Here is a 20,744-nt window from a genome sequence, read left to right as displayed (position 1 = left end):
CCTCTGGTCGCTTGATCGATCCATCGAGGAACCCAAATTTCTTGCGAGAACATAACACCGTTTTGATCCCGCACGCCCACTCATCATAGTTCGTTCCTTTCAGGAGAGGGTGGGAAATCACAGCTCCCGGATTATCCTGAGAGGTCAAGTCGTATGGTGAGATCTTTCTCCTCACCACCGTCGTTGTCGAGGTCGAATCAGTCGACATTATCAGTTTGTTTCAGTGTTTATGAAAAAAAAAAAATTCAAGCTCTGATACCATGTAATGGAACAGAGAAGAAAGTAATAGTTGAATGTCTTCTGTGTATTTCACGTTCAATGAAAATACATCATATATACAACTCTAAGGAAAGAATCTCTGAACAACCCAACAACTCTAACAAACATATCTTATTGACAACTAGATCAACAACAACTCCTACGATATAGGAATCTATTCCAACATTAGACAAGTTTGATTTTAAGAGAGAACACAAGTATGCTTTCTTAGAAAACAAATGTTTGTTGTTGCCATGTTGGAGTATTTATGGTAATGTTTTATCATTAAACCTACCCAAAGGAGACGATATGTCTGGTGATAGTACATCAATACTATTAAAAGAGAAGGAGTTTTAATAAATCTACTTATGAAAGTTGTTTGGACCATTTCCTTTTATTATATTTTGGTCTTCCCATATATATTATAACAACATGTGACCAACATTTAACCTTATATATGTATCCTGTTTTTACTCTAACCAGAAAATCGGTTTACATTATTTAAATTTGTACCATTTAAATCGATTACTAAAACATTATACCAAAACTATAAGCCACAACGATTTCTAAACATGTCACATTAATATCAAGATTATAAAACATTACACTTATGAAACTTATACGAATTACACTTCATCATGCGATTGCTCAACTTCTGTTTGTTAAAATCGAAAACCTTCTTGGATGGTCTCATGTTGTCCTTGCATGTCTTCTCTTCCTGAAAAAAAAACTCATATGTCGACACACTTCTTGAAATATCACTTATTAAAAAATCAAACATGAATGTATTAAAGACCTAAACCACCATAGTTCACACGATCATACCGCATTATTCATCACATATTATGTTATACATGATGTTATATTTACGGATTCATCACATATTATGTTATACAATAAATACGATTAACTTCAAATACATAAAAAATGGTACAATTTGAAAAAGAGTGTTTCTAATCACAAATTTAAACGATAAGGTTTGTTCCTATATCACAATTTAAAATTTTAAAATTTAAAATCGTAACAAAATATGTAAAGAAGAACGAATATAGTGTGAATATGCTAACTAGATATATTCTTAGATTTGTTGTTAACAATGTATACGATTATCAAACTAAAAAACACAAAATAATTAAATAACTTGGTCTACAAGTTTTTTTATTATGACAGAAATACATAATTTTCCTTATTTCTATCAAACAAAATATCTAATCAATTCTACTTATATTCTCTACCAAGATTTTTGGTAACCTACATTGATTACCAAATATTCTATCCGAGCTTCACTTAACCTGCATCGACTAGAAACCTGTCTTATTATAAATACTGACCATCTTGATACCCTTTTAACTTCAACTCTATCGAAACAAAAAAAAACACCAGAAAAAAAAAGCAAACAAACTATTCAAAAAACATGGTTAACTGACCATCTCGATTCAGATGTCCTTCTTGAAAGACGTCGAACCACACAAGACTGTTTGACGTGTACAAGTGAAAGTGAGTGGAGACAAAGGAATAAAATTGCTGGTGATTCACTGGAAGTAATCCTATCGAATGCACATGTAAGTGTGTTTTCCTCTTTATAGATTTGCGATTATAGATCTCTATGTTTATTTTTATTTTAAAGAAATACACTAACAGAAATATTTTCATTAATATTTTTTAAAGGGTACGAAAAAGCTATGCCTCATGCAAAAAGACTTACATGGATGAATTGGCTAGCACGGTTCTTTGCTTTCCTTCAAATACCCGATGATTCACTGATGCTTATCCCTCTTTACAAAATAAAAAATGGAAAAGTAGAACTTTCTTTAAGCGGTATGAAGAAGAAATAAGGGAGAGAAGATTTACCGGTTCAGATCTTATAGGAACCACTCGGCGGTGAACTCCTACGAAATAATGTATCGCCGTCGGAGATTTTTTTTAAACTTTCGATATAAACAGGAAGAAGTCTTTATCTCTTTGTTGTCGGCAGAGAGAATTTGATGACTGGGGTTGGGCCGGAACATAATTTAAACAAAATTAAATTTAGACCCATTTTAAATTTAAATTATGAAAAAGCCCAGAAACTTAGGACCATTAAATACATAAATAAACACTTATTTAAACTAACTTTTAATAATGAAACATATGTCTCAAATTGATAATTTTGTTTATATTTATAATATAGATACTATTAAACATAAAAAGAATATTTTTACTACTTTTTTTTTTTGAGAAACTAATATTTTTACTACTTGGGTTTATATTTGGGTAGTTTGGTAGTTGATATACATACAAATAAATGTAACAAAAATATTTGCTTATAACACTATATCTACCTCATTTTCAAATTTCTATACTTATAAACACAAATTAATATTCAAATAGATTTCAAACAAATTCCACAAAAACACAAACACATGATCAAATTTCATATAAACCAATAGTGCCTATGCAAACCAGGTATATTTTTCATATAATCATCAAAATTATATGATTCAAAACCGGAATTTCATAATTATTAAAAATAAATCAAAAATTAACCCGCGCTTCCCAAGCGCGGGTCAAAATCTAGTTTGGTATTAAAACTATGAACTAAAATGAATGATTATCTTCAAATGAAAACAATCCAGCGAAAAATACGGAAAACGAGACGTGGAGAGCCGGGTTACGTTACCGCAAATTTAACAACCACACACACCCTGCGAAGTCTAGTGCAGTTTAGCAAAATATCGAATATTGGTGCTAAAATACGCTCAAAGATACGCTGAAAGAGTTTAAAGGTGATAACTTTCACCCTTGTCTCGCCACCACTTGCTTGTATACTCTGACACATTGCCCCCCGAGAAAAATCCAAACAAATAGAATATTGCCGTCTGAGTTTCCCCTTCCTATATATCCTGCGGCGGCGTCTGGATCATGATTCTTTCCCGGCAACCGAATTAAAAACAAAAAACACAAAGAGACTTCGAGTTAGAAAGGAAACAAAAAAAAAAAAAAACAATGGCTGTTTCTTCTCTGGAGATTGTTAAACTATGTGGGTACTCTCCTGTATCGTCGATTTCCCGCCATAAATCTACAGTGAAACTGGAATCTAGAAAAAGGGTTTTCAGATTAGCGGATTCTCGGCGTCTTGGTCGATGTGTTAGGATTTATTCATCATCTCCTCGTAACGGCGGCGATAATCAGTCGAAAGGTCAGCTTTTTTCTTCTTCTGTTGATAATATCCCGACAAGGACTATTACAAGAGTCGATTTTGGTTCTGTAATAGATGTGGAGAGTTCCCGTTTGTGATTAGCTCTTTAATCTTTATTTACTGACTAAATCATATTTATTCATATCTAATACAAAAAATTATTCATATATCTACTTGTTTCTTTGATTTAGAGCTTAAAAAGTGTTTTGGTATGTAACATCCTTGTGTTATTTCTACTACTAATTGTGTATGTATTGCTTGATCTGGAGTTTGATTTGTCGAGTTTGTGTTTTGTAGGTGATGAGCCTCCAGAATCTTTGTTTATGAAAGAATTGAAGAGACGAGGTATGACTCCTACATCGTTGCTTCAAGACTACGAAGTTGATGTAGATGAGATCAAACCCACTGGTAAAGAAAGCTCTAAGACGACTGCAACTAGTACTCCTCCATTCGACCAGAGTTTGTTAAACCAGAGAGAGAGATCGTTGGCTTTAAACAGCGAAGGGCTTGAGGTCAGATTTGAGTTCTTGTAGTGTCAGATAGGCATTTGTTGGTTCCTTTCACATACTAACAGGCGAGATTGTGTTCATTTGTGGTGTGCAGGGATTGATTCCACGTGCTAAGATATTGCTGACGACTGGAGGGACTTTCTTCTTGGGTTTTTGGCCCTTGATAGTCTTAACACTTGGTGCCTTCTCCGCCCTTTACCTTGTAAGTTAACAAGATCAACATGTGTTCTTCTTGAGTTTAGAAGGCTTTGTCTCTGATTGTGTTGTTTTGTTTTGTTTTATTTGCTTTTGTTTCATTTGCAAGTACTTTGGAGCAGATTTCGTTCATGATGGAAGCAGGAATCCGGTTTCACCACCACCATACATCGATCCTTATGCTCTGTTGGAGGATGAGAGGATATCTGGGATCAATTCTCGTCTTAATTAGCACCACCACCTGTGTTCTTTCTCAAGTAGCAGTTGATATATATTGTTGCACTCAAGTATATATTTCACTCTATCTGCGCTCTTTATCACGGCTGTATTGTAAAAAAAATGTTCCTTCTTTATTCTTGCAACTTTAAAAAGGCTTTCACCAGGAAGTAGAAAAGTTCCAAACTTTCACCTTTTATTACTTCATTTTCAACCAGCTCTAATCCACATAAATTAAATCAGAATTTCGTATAAATTAAAAATAGATTTGGGTAAAAACAATTCATTTTCATTTTTCACTTTTGGTTCCTCGATTATGTTCTCTTCAACCTTAATAGCATGAATAATGGACATGTTCTAACATATAGGGTCCGACTGGTGACCATCCGGGAAACAAGAGGAACAAATAAAAAAGGAATGTACGGGAATAAAATACCAGGAATGAAAAGGAATGGTTATTCCTTATCAAATTTGACAAGGAATAGTTTTGTTCTTTAATTCTCTACAAAAAAAGGAATGAAAGGGAATGAGAGGAAATTATTATTCCTTGTGAATGGTAATTTTTTTTAGGAACGTTAGGGAATGCATTATTCCTCGTCGTTCCCTGGTCACCATTCATACCCATAATGTGATGGAAACGAGAACGATAATAAAAAGCACAAATCGAGTAGAGTAAAAACCATAATAGAGTTCGGATAGCAAGAGACAAAGATAGTAAAAATGCATAATAGAATTCAGACAGCAGGAGACAGATAGTTGCAAGAAAATACAAACCAAAGACTCGTCACAAGAACGTTTCGAGACCCTTAACGCAAACATAAAAGGATAGCAGAAAAGACACACACAATATCCATGTTTTTCCAAACACTGTGTTCTTAGTACTCCTCACCTTCGTCATCCTCGTCGTCACCACCTTCAGCACCAACCTCTTCATAATCCTTCTCCAACGCTGCAAGATCCTCACGAGCCTCAGAGAACTCTCCTTCCTCCATACCCTCACCGACATACCAGTGAACGAAAGCACGTTTCGCGTACATGAGATCGAACTTGTGATCAATCCTCGAGAACACCTCAGCTACACTCGTGGAGTTGGAGATCATACAAACAGCTCTCTGCACTTTAGCAAGATCACCTCCCGGAACAACAGTTGGTGGCTGGTAGTTGATACCGCACTTGAATCCAGTAGGACACCAGTCAACAAACTGGATGGTACGCTTGGTCTTGATGGTGCCAACAGCTGCGTTCACGTCTTTGGGGACGACATCACCACGGTACATCAGACAGCAAGCCATGTATTTCCCGTGACGTGGGTCACACTTTGCCATCATGGAAGCTGGCTCAAAGGCGCTGTTGGTGATCTCAGCAACAGAGAGCTGCTCGTGGAAGGCTTTCTCTGCAGAGATGACTGGAGCGTAGGATGAAAGCATGAAGTGGATTCTTGGGTATGGAACCAAGTTGGTTTGGAACTCGGTCACATCCACGTTCAAGGCACCATCGAACCTTAGAGAAGCAGTCAAGGAAGAGATCACCTGCAACAAAATAACATCAGTAATGAAGCAACACCAAGATTACTGTTAAGAAGAGTTGTTATGTGGCTAGTCTTATAATACCTGAGAGACGAGACGGTTAAGGTTGGTGTAGGTTGGCCTCTCAATGTTTAGGGAACGTCTGCAGATGTCGTAGATAGCTTCATTGTCGAGGAGGATAGAGACATCAGTGTGTTCCAAGAGCGAGTGAGTGGAGAGGACACTGTTGTAAGGCTCAACAACAGAGGTGGAGACTTGTGGAGATGGGTAAACAGTGAACCCGAGCTTGGACTTTTTCCCGTAGTCGACAGAAAGTCTCTCGAGGAGGAGCGACCCAAGACCAGACCCAGTTCCTCCACCAACAGCGTTGAAGACAAGGAAGCCTTGGAGACCAGTGCAGTTATCAGCGAGCTTTCTGATTCGGTCCAAGCACAGATCAACAATCTCCTTCCCAACTGAGATTAACATTACAAAACCAAATCAGTATGATCAACACAAACCCCAACAACATTGAAAGCAACTCCTCAGCCCAAGCCCATGACCCACTTTTGGAGGCCCATGGGCTTGGGCTGAGGAATAGTTGGGCTTGTGTTGATAGAGGCAATGGGATGAGAATCTCTTACTGGTGTAATGGCCACGGGCGAAGTTGTTAGCTGCGTCTTCTTTACCGCTGATGAGCTGCTCAGGGTGGAAGAGCTGCAGATCAACAATTTCCTTCCCAACTGAGAAAAGATTTCAAACGGTTAATAAACAGTAGTATAAGGCTGATGATGGAAGGATGTTAGACAAAGGGTGAGTAAATTACTGGTGTAGTGCCCACGAGCGAAGTTGTTAGCTGCGTCTTCTTTACCGCTGATGAGCTGTTCAGGGTGGAAAAGCTGACGGTAAGTACCGGTCCTGACCTCATCGATCACAGTGGGCTCAAGATCGACAAAGACGGCACGCGGGACGTGCTTGCCTGCACCGGTCTCACTGAAGAAGGTGTTGAAAGCATCGTCACCTCCGCCAACAGTCTTGTCACCAGGCATCTGGCCATCAGGCTGTACCAATCCAAATAAAAAAAAAACAACACATCAGTAAAGAAACACATACAAATATATACAAAGCGACGAGGATCTACAGATCTAAAGACACAGAAGCAACGATACAATTTAATATAAACCTACAAGGCGTTCTCGTTCATCGATTGTGAAAAGGAAACAGATCTCGAATCAACAATAGCAATCAAACATTAGAGAAACGGATCTATGATAATAGTCTTTGTTCATCGTATATTTTTTTATTAAGAGAAACGGATCTCGAATCAGCTGCATATATTCTACAATACATCGAAATCAATCACAGATCTTAACAATTTGGTAGAATAGATCTACAAATTTTTCTACGAACAATGGATAATGCAGCAGTCGAAATACGTCAGATCTAATCTAACAAACCATCCACATGTATTCAACAAGAAAACGAAATCAATCACCAGATCTAAACGATCTACAGATTCCGAAGAACAATGGAGATGCAGCAGCTATACGATTGAGAGGGAGATACGAACCTGAATGCCATGCTCAAGGCAGTAAAGCTCCCAACAGGCGTTTCCGACCTGGATACCGGCTTGACCGATGTGGATCGAGATGCACTCCCTCATTTTCGTTTCGCGGAAGATCGCAGAGAAGAAGAAATGGGAGGGCGTGTATGAAGACGCTCTCTAGATCTGGTTTTTCGATTTCAAGGTTTACACAGATGTTAGCTGGTTTATATAGCGGAACCATCCTCCATCTTTAGGTAACGGGCTGTATATGACACGTGTGATGATATTATTGGGTAAGTGCTAACCATGGTTACTGATAGGGTTACTCTCGTGAGCTGCATATTTTCTAATTTTAAAATTTGCCGCTTCGGTTCTGTTGGGCCGTTTCTCTCTCTTTTTTTTGAAATTCAAAAAATCCCTTCAATTACGGAAAAGGAAGAGCGCAAACCGGGATTAAAACCGGATCAGACCAATATCTATAGTAAACCGAAGCGATAAAGAACTGTACCAAAATAGAATTATCGAAAGCTTTGAATAATGAGAGCACTGGCGGCTGCACGGCCATTGTTTTCCGATTTGCCGAGTCGTCTTCGCTCATGGCTTCCGCCTTCTTCTTCAAGCTTCAAGACGTTTTCTGCTTCTTCTTCGTCTCCTCCGTCGGATTCGGACCTAAGGAATCAGTCTCGCGGTGGCCTCCCTCGATTCTTCTCTGATGATCTTCCATCGCGCAAGGCACGCCTTCTATATCTCTCTCATGTACTTATAGTTACCTTTTAATTTTTGCAGTAATCGATTCAAAATCAGAGTGATAGTAATCACTTAGGATTAGAGTTCTAAGTAAAGAGGCAGTGATGCTCAAAGTGTGTTTCATTAGGGTGGAATGGTTCGTGTCCAAGGATCTGAGTTTTGGCATATGGCAAAAGTTCTAAGATTGAAAGCTGAAGACAGGTGAAAAAGCCTGAACCTTTAGATCATCTTAGTGAATGTAACAATGTCAAAGTAATTTGCTTGCACCTTTATTTCTTATATGCAAGGGTAGAACTCTTTAATGGCAAAGGAGGTTTGGTAGAAGGTTGTATACAAAACATAGACAAAACTGGAGTTGATTTTGTCGCACAAGAAGATCAGAAGGTGATTCTTCCTCAGGGCATCCAGTGGCAGGTGTTTGCAGCTTTTGGTATGGAATCAATGAGGACTGCTATTGGTTTCGACACCTTCGACAGATTTTGTACACTGATAACTTATAAAATGTGCATTGTTCTAGGCACTTTGAAGGGTGGTCGAGCAGATTGGCTAATTGAGAAATGTACAGTAAGTGTTTTACTTCTAGTATGTCACTGTCTGAATCACTTGTGAATGTTGTGCCACTGAATATGCTCATCTTAGGAACTCGGAGCGAGTAGTGTCACACCACTTTTAACAGAAAGGTCTTCCATAATCTCCGATAACCGGGTTGATAGATTGGAACGTGTTAGTTTTGCTGCGGCTAAACAATGTAAGTAACCGTAGTGTAAGGAAACACTTTGATTGCTTAAAATCTTGCTTCTTTATTTTCTTGGCATTATAGTTGTATGATCAGATTATCTTTTTATGTCACAGGTCAAAGACTACATCAAATGGTGGTAAGCCCTGCGGTCAAATTTAATACCCTCTTGGATCATGTATGCTGCAACATCTCTATAAGCAATTCTAAGATCTTCTATTTATTGAACCCCTGATTTTTGTCTCTAAACTTGTTTCAAAACATATTGGGGTTTATAGATTTCCAAGTCAAAGTTATGTTTGGTTGCTACAGCCGAAGCTACACCTCTTCTCAATGCAGTACAATCCTCGGCAAAAGAATCTAGCGGACTATTAATTGTTGGACCAGAAGGAGGTAAGAAATCCTTTCTTCAATATAATTTTGATGCAGTTATCAAAATTCTGCTCTTGTACTTGTACTATGCTTTCACATTGTCGAAATAATTGGTTAGTGTCCGAGTAGACACAAATTGATATACTCTTGTTTATGACTTGCCTCAATGAGTGTAATCTAAAAACCGTCAACAATGATAATGGAGCAGATTTCACGAAGAAAGAGGTGGAAATGATGTTGGAAGCAGGCGGCACAGCTGTTGGACTTGGACCACACCGGTTGCGAGTTGAGACGGCAACCATTGCTCTTTTGGCCACTCTAGTGATGTGGTCCGACTCTCAGGAGACGGACTAAAAGGTGGCTGGGCTTAAGTGTTTGTTGCCCTCTTGTACTGAGATTTTAGTTTGTTAAGGTCTTTGGATTTTATTAATAAAAATGCTTTTATTAAATTTATGAGGTTGTATCGATTCCACATTTTTAATCAAAGCTTAAAGATGGAAAAAATGATAATAAATAGATTGTACAGCTTAATCGCCAAGCTGAATTTGAGAGCAATATGAAGAATAAGGTTTTGCAGTAAGAAGTTGAGAAGTCACCAACTCCACAAAGCATGATGCTCTCAGTTTGGTGGACGAGGTACTGAATCCATCCATCGTTGCAGCACATATTGTGATAACATGATGACCGTAGTTGCATTAGTATTACCTTCTACATACCCCTTAGTACCCGACGTGTTTATGCGGTAACAACCTTCACTGTTTCTCCAAGTCTCTGACTCTTGATGAACAATAAACTCTTGTCTTCGTAGATCACACGTTACTAAACTTCCGTGGTGCTGACTCCATAGATAGACGATATTAGTATCAAACGGATTCATAGCCAAGGGTAAACAATGGGCATCGAATTCGACTGATTCTTCCCGTGAAAGTTGCCACCATTCACCACTCTTGGAGAAGTTGTTCAGCTTCCAAACCTTTAATCTTGGATACAGTATTTCAATGTAAATAACATCTTCCCCTGAAGTAGTCAAGCATCTCCGAACGTTTTTGCTGGACAGAAGAGGAAGAGGTATAACCAGGCATTGATCATCGTCCTCAGGGCCATAGAAATCATAACCAACAAGGACACCAGGCTCTGTAGCATCCATACCTCTTTCCCGGAGATAAAGCATCCCTTTGAGATTAAAGGGAGGGTAAGAACCAGTGTAGTTAACAGGATGAGAAGAGTGAAGTCCCTTGGAAGTCCATAAACCAGTCTCAGACGAATACACATACACTCTCCATTCATGCACTCCCATGCCTCTACGTTCGGTCCTTGAAGTCCTGACCACTTTGAACCCTGTAACGACGCCATTCTCCACGCGCGTCACCAAACCAGTGGGTATACATTGCTGTGGAGGCGGAGGGATTTCGACCCATTGTTCTAAAATCGGATTACCAACAAAGGATTTGTAACTGTAAGCCATGTTGTCAGTGCGGGTAAAGAACACATTGATCCAAACCAATCCATTGGAGGAAGCTACGTAGAAGTAGTTAGAGCTAGTAGGGAGATTCAAGTACCGTTGAGAAGACATGATATACGAGCCTAGAGGTTTTTGTAGATCCCATGTTTGGCATCCATGGAAGCCTATAGCTTCAGGGTGAGGATACTCAGCTCCGAACATGAGAGACCAAGAGGAAGATGAGTTCTTGTGAAGAGAGACAAAGACACAACGGAAGTAGGAAGATTCTATCAACGACTTCCATTGCTTGCACACCAGTTTGAGTCTAGCGATGGTTCTCAAAGGTAGTCTTGCAATGATCTCCACCAGTATCACCTCTAGAACTGTTCTTCCTCCAATCTCCATTGAGATTCTGCTAGTTGGCCACCACCATCTGTCAATTTGTCATGTTCCTACCTTATCATATGCTTTCTTTTTGATGAAATCTCTCTTTTTATAATGGTTTTGATTGGGAAGATAAGAGGTGGGCAGGACACAAGTTGTCTCCTCGATTATCCAAACAAGCAAACATGATACAAGTGGTTGTAACAAATAATTCATAAATAGGTAGTTGATGAGAGGCAAACCAAAGAAGGTGCAGTAACTAGACGAGGCCTTTACTGTTATCATATGTTAAAAGACTCTAGGAATAAGCTTTGCTGTTCTTACTAACACGTTTTATACAAGACTATGTTACGTATGAAAACCGTAAGTCAAATAGAATACAACAATAGAGATGAAGTATACATATGTTCTTAGTAAAAAATAGTATGGTCTGATTCGTTTCAAGAATGAAGATGATACAATATGTCATTAAGAAACTGATTTAAGGAAAACTTTGGACCATTTAACAAGGAGATGATGGATATTAGCATCCATGCGAGTGCCAACTCCACCCCACACCAACATATCAGCCATGTCTCCAATGGACGACCCACTCACTTCTTTCACCTCCTCGAACCCAATTCTTCTGTAAAACCTAACCAGCTGACACACATGCATACAAGTTCGGTTTGGTTCAGTATATGACTAAACCAAGATTCTTGTTTAAACAATTTCGGTAGAAACAGAGGGAGAGAGATATAGACCTTAGAATGATAGAGATCAGAGTCGTAGATAGCGAGAAGCTGAGCAGTGCGGCAACCACAGTCGTATCCATGTCGGATAGCTACAGCTCCTACGTATAAACCAACTCCAAGGAGAGACTTATCCATAACCATCGTCTCTTTCGTCAACCTTATCGTATCAAGATGCAGAACCAAGCCTCGTCCGAACCATGGTCTAACCACTCCCTCCGCTCGTCCAACCTCACTGCCCGTGTCTGCGTTCTTCCCTGTCACTCTGAAAAACGGTCCTAAAGTTTGGATCTTTAAGTCAAGATTTCGAGCTTTTGATGACGTCAGGATGTCAGACATCGACGGTAAGGATCTTGGTTCGCCGAGGGAACTGGACGGTGAGAGATTGAGTCTCGGTGGGGGTAGAGCCATCTTCATTTCTTCTGGGTTTCGTCGTTCCTGAAAGATGTTAAAGATAATATAATAAGTGAAGATAATACAAGCACAGATGACAGGTGGCATCCACCCAGTGAACCAAACATCTCTAAAGCTAGCAACTTCACAACACTGTGAAGTCCTCTCACATTGTCTAGTAATAAGGAAAGGTTAACTATGAACAAGGCTCACGAGTTTTGATTGCTCTTTGTGAAGAATGTGTGTATTGGAATGTGTTTGCTACCGTCCTTTTGATTTGGTTTCTGCTTCTTTGGCTTGGAATTTGCCTTTTCCTTTCCGAGAATCCTAACAAGTTATGAAGTTTCAATGAGAAGCAGAGACTTGTGAGAAAAAAATAATAGAGTAGGCTCAAGAGGAGGTTGTTACTGTGAAGCTGACCTTCGTTTTGAAGTAGGTGTGTTGGAAGAACTAGGGCCAGATTCTTCATTTTGAAGTCTCTGGGCGAGATGGAAATCAGAGTGTTCTTGCCGCTCCTCAACAAAAGATGGAGGTAGCTCGATCCCACACAAGTTGCATCTGTACCCATCAACCCACACTAACGGCTCCATCTGCGGAAGTACTGAAACTGCTTCGGTCTTTTCTGCACTTGAATCTGCTTTGCAATCCTTGTGTTTCCTGAGCAGAGCATCTCCTTCCAATACTTGTATCCTTTCTTCCTTTTTCTTACATTCTTGATTTGGAGTTACTGATTGTTCTTCATATTCGACAACATCTTTCAGTTGATCATAGCTTGTCTCATGAGAAGCATAGGATAAACTCAACATCTCATCGTTGCCTAAACAATTTTTACTAGCATCTAAGTCAGATGAGTCATTATCATCCAGATTTTTCCTTGAGGAACCCTTTTGAACGATGAACTTGGTAATAGTTCCCTGTGAAGGATCAGAATGGCGGGCTTCTTCATTGAATTGAGACATTCGCAACCCTGTATAAATAGAATTTTAGTACCAAGGATAGTATGGATTGTCTTGACCATTCTAAAAAAAGAAGAACAAAGAACATTAAAGTGACGCGCACCTATCAGCCTTATGGAAACAGGAAGTTCCGCCTTCAACAGCTTTGTAGCATGCTTTAGAATATCCTCGCTTGAACATGTGTATCTCTGCAGGCTAACAGCTCTGCTCCTAATCTGATGATTGCAAATTGTCACACTTTCAGCACAAAGATGGATTTCAAAGAAGAAAAATAACTACTATGCAATTTGGAAGTCCACCTCAAAAGAAGCAGTTTTCAGTTTGAGTGTCAGTGTTCTTGCCGCTAGACGCTCCTTTTGCATGTCATGAGATAGCATTTCTGCAATTTCAGCTGGCAACCACAGAAAACATTCAGTGGTAATGTAAAAGCCAAATATACATTTTCTAAGTCTAGAAGTTTGAAATGCAGCTTGTGGCAAACACAATCATTCTTCATTGAGTTAAGTTTCTCTGGATCCATTGTGCCTTTGATTATTGAGTTACAGGTATCATGAGAAAGAAAACAACACAAGTTCTCAGAGTACTCACCTAACTTTGAGTATAGCAATTTTTCATCTCCTGTCGCAGCAAATGTCCTTTCACTGCTAATACTTTTACGAGACCTAACCTCAGGAGTGTCTGTTTTCCCAAGCCCCAGTCCAACAGAGAGGAAAAAGTCTACAAAAAATTGTCGAGCAATAAACAACAAAATCAATAAACAACAAAATCTTTCAGTGGAAAGCAATAGTCCAACAAGAAAGCAAGAGATACTGCTACCTGCAGAAGACTGAGTAAAGAGAGCGTAAAGAAGAGATCCCTTCAGCACCATGTCCCCACATGTTTTAATTTCTAAAGCATCCTTCAGAATATGCTCGGTAACTTTACCGATTCCTCCAATCTGTGAAACAATTTCCAACTGGAATTTCAGAAAACTACACCTATAGTTTTGACAACTCATAAAGAACCAACACCCAGCTATAATAAACCGTGCGAGGACCGAACGAATTCTCTGTGGCATCTCTATGCTACCAATGTACTTTGTTTCTACCGAGTATACAATTCTACCTATGCAGCAAATTGAATGAGCTGGAGAATAACTGGAGTGATAGTACCTTTCATAACAAACGCATTCCAAAAAAAAAACGACAGCCAACGATTAGGGATCACATACCTTTCGTATAGGAAGTGAAGAGATGAATGTCATGACAGTTGATCGATCATTCTGTAAAACAAACTGTCCATTAGGCTTGTTTATGTCTGAGCAAACCTGTAATATGGTAGGAGTAGATTCAGAAAATAGATTTCGGACGACACTATTATAGCCCAGGGAAAGAGATATATATATATATATATATATAATATTTTCCAGATATAAGGAGAACCTTGGCGAGCAAGCGGTTTGCGGCTACTCCCGCACTGCATGTCAGTCCTCCAGTCTCGGAATGAACAGAAGATCTAAGCTCCTCTGCAATCTGCACAAAGTGAAGACATGGACAGAGTACAGTTGCAGTGGCAAACTAATCAGGTAATGTCAACGAATAAGAAACAAATATTACAAAAGAATGCATATCATGAGCTCACACTTACTTCTCCACCAGAAAGACCTCTTTCTCGACAAACCTCAGTTATGTCAAGGTAGGCTTCATCCAAGCTCCCAGCGATGAAGTTAGGATCATAATTCTTAAAAACTAAATGAAACACAAATATGCAAGTAAGAGCATAGAAACAGAGAACGGCAAGCATAAAGCTACACATGTCGGAAGGTGAACAGCTAACCTTTTCTTGTCAAATCACTGTAGTGAGTATACTTGGGGAAATCTACAGGAACAAATATCAAATCTGGACACAGTTTACGAGCAATAAAACCAGGCATAGCTGCACGAACTCCAAACTTCCTTGCCTAACAGAGACAACAGAAAGTTTTAACAATGATTACAAGCTGTCAGCACCAGTTGAAAACCAGAGCAGCATACCTCATAATTAGCTGTGGAGATCATAGACAAGCCTCCAACAGCCATGGGTTTCCCCTTAAGCGAAGGATTGCTCAAAGTCTCAACAGCAGCATAAAAGGCATCCATATCAACATGCAGCCATACTCTAGACAGATCCCGCGTAGCTTCAACCTCTAAGATCCTTCTATCAACCACCTTCGAATTGAAAAAAAAAAGCTACATTGCTTTACATCCCATAAAGCATAAACCTTTACTCAGATATGACGGTGACACACATACCTTCTGATAATTAGATAAATCAGAGGAAGAGAGCTTAGCACACCTATCACGCATATGCTCAATCTTTTGTTTCATAAGAGCTTCTTTACGCTCCTCGTTTTGAAAATACTTTGATCCCTTACTCATCTCATACACAACCCTCTGCACTTTCTCCTTATCAACTCCCTCCATTCCTAACAAATTCACATTGACGACTTGAGAAACTTAACTCCCAACATCATCCAATAAGTAAAGATGCAATTTTTAAACCAAATCAGATGAAAAATGTGCAAATTCAGGGTCCAGGGTTTGATCAATTTCGAAATTTTTGTGGAGTGATTCTACTCGAGAAAAGAATCAGAAGAGAGAGTGAAAGAAGCGTAATATATGGAAACAAACCGGCTTTGGCGTTGGTGAAGACGGTGTTGTACGATTCCCATGGACGCGAAGGATTATTGGTCGATGATGATTCGCCTTCATCCATAGTGTCTCTGACTCGTTCGTTCGTTCTCTCTTCTTCTCTTGGAAGCTTGCTGGAGAAAGATAAAACAATTTGGTCGCCGAATTGATTTTGTAAGGCGTGGAAAAAAAAGCCCGCCCGGTTCACACCTAAACCGATTATATATTATTTTGTACGATGTGTAATGGGCTAGTTTAAAGCCCACTAAATTTTATATTTGGAGATTTCATTAGTCATGGGCTTTCCGGTTTTGGGGTCGGTTCTTTTGGTTCTCGGTTTTTTTTTTTTGAAATTATCAATTGAACTGGACTATATTTCGGTTGAAGCTAAGTATATTTGTTTTACTTCGGTTTAAACTCAAATTAGTTAATTCGATTTTTTGGGTATTATGTGCTCCAAATTAAACAAAATCATTTTTCTATTTTGTTTTTTTCGGTTATTTTGGTGAAAAGTAAATGAATAGGATAAATATGGTAAACTAAGAACCAATTAAAATTTGGTTTAATCAGTTTATTTGGTTGCTATTTGTAGAACCGATCAACTGCTACTTATCGAACTAAACCAAACTAAGAACCAGATTGTAGGTGTGTTTGCACATAAACATTTTTAGTATCTTATCTTATATATTAAAACAAAACAGAAGTCACAGCCTTGATTCATGTGTGATTTTTTAAAAAATGGACTTAATGGACCATCACAAGAAATCAGTTATCATTTATTCATTCATTACTAATAATATGCCTTATTATATCATTCCCTAAAATATCAAGTTGGTTTTGATATTCAAAGTTAATTGACCTGTCGACAGGATAATGTCCAAAATAGTTTAAAACCACTCTTCGGTTCGGTTTACAAACCAAAATTCTGTTACATGCCTACAAAAAAATGGACTTAATAAATCATTATCAAACCAATGCATCATCGTTTTTGCTCAACCGTAAATATAAATCATTAACAAACAGTCCTTAGACTAAAACATTAACGTATAGTTCTAGAATTGTAAATGTGAGTTGTTTGTTATTTAAAAAATACACTAGAACCTCTGTTTTATTCACTTACACGTTATATAATATATGATCAAGTGATGATCCACCTCTTACACATCCCCTTGAAGCATTTCACCTGTAAAGAAACATTGAACCGGCCGGTTTTAGTTTTCAATTTCTTCTTACACATTATATACATAGATGATCACGTATTCATCACACTGATCCGGATTTCAAACCCCTTATCTTTAAAACCAATGTAACAAGAATTTTCAAATACATAAATCGGTTGCAACAAGAATATCAAAACAATTCTACATAATATTCACTTAAATCCCATAAACAACTCGTCAGTTTAAATGTAAAACAGGCAATCATAGATTTTGAATATCAAAACAACTCATTCAGTATATTCTGACAATATATACATATCCGATTTCAACAAAGATATCAAACACTACAATATAGATAACCATAAAATCTTTTTTCATAATATCCAGCGTTTAAACCCTAAATTAATTACGAATTTACTATAGTAACTTATATATTAAAACACAAGTCACAACCTTGATTCATGTGTGATTTTTTTTAAAAATGGATCTAATGAACCTATTCCTAAAAAGTCATGTTACATTTAATATCTAATCTTATCATTTAAATTTTGGGCCTAGCTGAAATTTTTATTGGGCTATCAATAATTGGATTTAAACAATAGATGATTCATTGGATTTATAGATAATATAAATTAAATAGATATAATTTAATGTTGTAATATTATACCTCCATATGCTAAATATTTAAATATTTGTCTATGTTAACTTTAAAAATTATAAAAAAAATTTAAATAACAAAAATCATATTATCTAACAATGATTAATTTTTACTACCTTAAACCAATGAAAACAAATTTTAACCTATATAGTTTATTTTAAAAATTTAACAAAAATTAAATGTTTAGTTCTTTACTCGATAATATAAATCTATGAAGCGAAAAGTTTAATTTTTTAAAAACTTTCTAAATTTGTGAAATGTTACAATATCTTTGAATATGACAATAAAACAATATTTTACTAATCTTTATATATATAGTTACGATTTTAATAATGAAATAATAATCCGAAAATATATATAGAAGAAGATACAAATACATGTAAAAGTTTGAAACAATCTATTCAATGAAAAAATATACAATAATTATGTTTTAAAAATTGATAGACACATATATATTATAATATATACCAATTTAGAATTGAAAACAAAATATTTATATAAAAATAAATGAAAACAAAATATTTATGTAAAAATAAATGAAAACAAAAATCCACGCGGATCGAGATCTAGTATATCTTAAAAAGAAAGTGATTGATACATTCTAGCCACACACCACATCACATGATTCTCCCATGTAAGTTTATAGTGATGAAAAGTATCACACTGAAAAGAAAAAAAACTTCTAAAACACACCACAAATAATTATAGAGATTAAATTAAGGATTACATAATAGGCTCACATGCAAGACATGTTCTCGACATAGCCCAAAAATATTATTTTTGATTCCATAGTTATAAAAACTAATATATATATATAATTATTTTTTGAAACATGTTTTGGTCTTCAAATTGTACAAAATCTACACACATAACTTAGAGGAGTTGATTAAGGACGATATGTGCAAGGAAACGTGGAACTCTCTTCTGAAACCACATCATGATGTATTAAGTTATATGATAGATCTTCTCAAAAGTATTGTGGATGGACTTGTTGATATACACTCCAAGTCATTTATACATAGGTGTTTATATACAGCTTCCATATACCTTATTAATCAAGAAGACAAGTTAGTTGCAAAAATATGCAACTTGGTATATTCTGCTTCTGTGGATCAAGAGTCCATGATTACTCTCCCTGAAAATGAAGAGAATAAAAAGTGGAGACCACCTGAACAGCTTCTGGTCAGTGATGAAACTCAAAAGATAGATCTTTTTAACTTGGGAACCATAGTTCACCAAATTCTTGTTGCTAATACTAAGGCTCAGAATAGTCTTCTCCGTCCTCTAGCTTCTCTAATACGCTCTGAAGCTGAAGCTTGTCACTTGATTACGAAGTTGAAGATAAGAGTTGCTGAATCGAGGTAACTCGTTAGTTTTACTAGACTAATTAAGTAACTTCGTCCTAATTTTATATGTTTTCTTGTAGATTAAGTGCCACTGAAGTCTCGGTTCATCCTTTGTTTTGGCCTTCAGCAAATAAGTTAAAGTTTATTGGAAAATTTGGTGATGGAATGAGTAATTGGAGAAATCATAATCTGAGAGCTAGCTTTGACCATTATGGTTTCCAGTTTTTGGTACCTAATTACTGCAGTAAACTAGATACTGAAGTTGTCGATGCATTTCATGCCATTTACACGTTTATCTCATGAAAGTTTTTGTTGTGAACACCATTTTTTAAAAAGGGTTATGAACACCAATTACCTATAGCGTATGGTTAAAACCTCACAAGAAATTTCATTACTTTTCAGAAAAGATCCAAGATCCACCACAACCTGAAAGTTTTCATATGATTGTTCCTAATGTTCATCCTGATCATGTTCCCTGTAAGTGTTTCGTTTCTCTTTTTTTTTCATAAATGATAAAAAAACTTTTGAATTTCTTGTTTTCTCCGTTAAAAGTATTTGTTGCATTTGCAGATTATGTTCATATAAAAACATCGGCCCATAATATCACACGATTTCTCTTGCTCAAGCAGATAGTTAATTTATTTCTTTATATTCATGATTTTGTTCTTTAACTATTATGTTATCATAAGGTTTCTGATGGTGGTTTATGATAAATTAATTGTTTTCAGTATATGTCCATTACTATGCCCGACACAGCCGTTTGTCTTACAATGACGCTTTACATTCTCTTGCGTCCAACGTTTGGCATTACTACTGTAATGAATACCTCAGCTCCAACCCGTGGGCTTTACAATTCCGATATTGGGTGCCTCCAAGGAAGGGATGGTCACAGATATCATTCATCGTCTGTTAGTGATCCCATAACTGTAAGCTTATATTTCATTACAAAGATCAAAATTAATTTATATTTTGCAAATCTGTTTATGTGTATTTTCATCTTTCATGATTTTCCATTAAATTAGGTTTTGGTCTTCGGTTGCTATAGCTCCACGCCAAGGTTTCATCTACAGGAGGAGGTATACCTTGAGAGCCACTGAGGGTCAGCATTGCCTCTTCCATTACCTTCGGGTGAAAGTTCACCGAGAGATATTTCAAATTGCCCTTAACCTCGCATGATCTTCACACTCGCATGTCTTCCCACATGAGATTTGATTTATATTTATTTTACTATAACTTTGAGATTTGGTTTATCTTTTACAAAACTTTGATACAATAGATCTTTATTCTGCTTATTTTGTAAGTACATGAGGCATTTCTTGCCTAATCTCTTCTAAAAGTCTACTTCTTTATCACTTGCTCTTTTTATATATCGATCCTTCTCCTTAGAGTCAGTCTAGTTTTTTCGTTTTTAAAAGTAAAATTAAAATAATATTTATATAATATTTAGTTAAAATTATTAATATAATTAGTTATGTAAAAATAATAATTAAAAAGTGTTGTATAAGTTGTTAATATTAAAATATAAAATATCCATAATTAAAGAATAATAAATATTATTTAATGGTGGTAGAATAGTCCTAGAATATATTGACCAAAACATGATTAATGAAAATTCTAAATACACTAAAAATTAGTGATATTTCCTATAAATCGCACCTAATGGTGAAATCCTTTTCCTATAATTTTTTTATTTAATAAAGTTGATTGTTGCCAATAGTCAGAGCCGTGCCTCCACGGTGACAAATGAAGCGTTCGCTTATGGCAT

At 36.9% G+C, this 20,744-nt stretch overlaps 5 protein-coding genes across 7 annotated transcripts; 2 read left to right on the top strand and 3 right to left on the bottom strand.

Moving 5' to 3' along the window:
- The first annotated feature begins 3,044 nt into the window (after positions 1-3,044).
- LOC106298295 lies at positions 3,045-4,548 on the top strand. The gene is made up of 4 exons (XM_013734398.1): positions 3,045-3,436; positions 3,734-3,948; positions 4,040-4,147; positions 4,250-4,548. Exons 1-4 carry the CDS (start codon positions 3,244-3,246, stop codon positions 4,370-4,372), a joined length of 639 nt encoding a protein of 212 aa, XP_013589852.1. The 5' UTR covers positions 3,045-3,243; the 3' UTR covers positions 4,373-4,548.
- Positions 4,549-5,003: 455 nt separating this feature from the next.
- Positions 5,004-7,640, bottom strand: LOC106300201 (tubulin alpha-6 chain). The gene is made up of 4 exons (XM_013736296.1): positions 7,432-7,640; positions 6,688-6,922; positions 5,967-6,337; positions 5,004-5,885 (listed from the first exon to the last, which is right to left on the bottom strand). Exons 1-4 carry the CDS (start codon positions 7,522-7,524, stop codon positions 5,232-5,234), a joined length of 1,353 nt encoding a protein of 450 aa, XP_013591750.1. The 5' UTR covers positions 7,525-7,640; the 3' UTR covers positions 5,004-5,231.
- A 266-nt stretch (positions 7,641-7,906) lies between these two features.
- On the top strand, positions 7,907-9,677 carry LOC106296547 (ribosomal RNA small subunit methyltransferase E). Its single transcript, XM_013732696.1, has 8 exons — positions 7,907-8,139; positions 8,282-8,355; positions 8,442-8,584; positions 8,672-8,718; positions 8,794-8,902; positions 9,007-9,068; positions 9,169-9,283; positions 9,471-9,677. The coding sequence occupies exons 1-8, from the start codon at positions 7,945-7,947 to the stop codon at positions 9,614-9,616; spliced, it is 891 nt and encodes a 296-aa protein (XP_013588150.1). The 5' UTR covers positions 7,907-7,944; the 3' UTR covers positions 9,617-9,677.
- Positions 9,678-9,764: 87 nt separating this feature from the next.
- Positions 9,765-11,254, bottom strand: LOC106296546 (F-box protein At1g49990-like). Its single transcript, XM_013732695.1, has one exon. It carries the CDS (start codon positions 11,106-11,108, stop codon positions 9,882-9,884), a length of 1,227 nt encoding a protein of 408 aa, XP_013588149.1. The 5' UTR covers positions 11,109-11,254; the 3' UTR covers positions 9,765-9,881.
- Positions 11,255-11,386: 132 nt separating this feature from the next.
- LOC106296363 (DNA polymerase kappa) lies at positions 11,387-15,990 on the bottom strand. Of its 3 annotated transcripts, none has more exons than XM_013732484.1 (15): positions 15,816-15,990; positions 15,438-15,610; positions 15,180-15,353; positions 14,983-15,106; positions 14,794-14,894; positions 14,589-14,678; positions 14,378-14,473; positions 13,984-14,104; positions 13,756-13,884; positions 13,467-13,558; positions 13,271-13,382; positions 12,620-13,178; positions 12,425-12,538; positions 11,831-12,256; positions 11,387-11,729 (listed from the first exon to the last, which is right to left on the bottom strand). In XM_013732484.1, the coding sequence occupies exons 1-14, from the start codon at positions 15,898-15,900 to the stop codon at positions 12,232-12,234; spliced, it is 1,995 nt and encodes a 664-aa protein (XP_013587938.1). In that variant the 5' UTR covers positions 15,901-15,990; the 3' UTR covers positions 11,387-11,729; positions 11,831-12,231. The 3 variants fall into 3 exon arrangements, with proteins under 3 accessions (XP_013587938.1, XP_013587939.1, XP_013587940.1); XM_013732485.1 differs by having other exon boundaries at positions 12,632-13,178; XM_013732486.1 differs by having other exon boundaries at positions 14,378-14,428.
- Between the last annotated feature and the right edge of the window lie 4,754 nt (positions 15,991-20,744).

This window comes from Brassica oleracea, chromosome C6 (genome assembly GCF_000695525.1).
Source record: "Brassica oleracea var. oleracea cultivar TO1000 chromosome C6, BOL, whole genome shotgun sequence".
In the NCBI taxonomy this organism is placed as follows: Eukaryota; Viridiplantae; Streptophyta; class Magnoliopsida; order Brassicales; family Brassicaceae; genus Brassica; species Brassica oleracea.
Note: the sequence above shows the minus strand (reverse complement) of the source record. Positions and strands in the feature narration are given on the sequence as shown.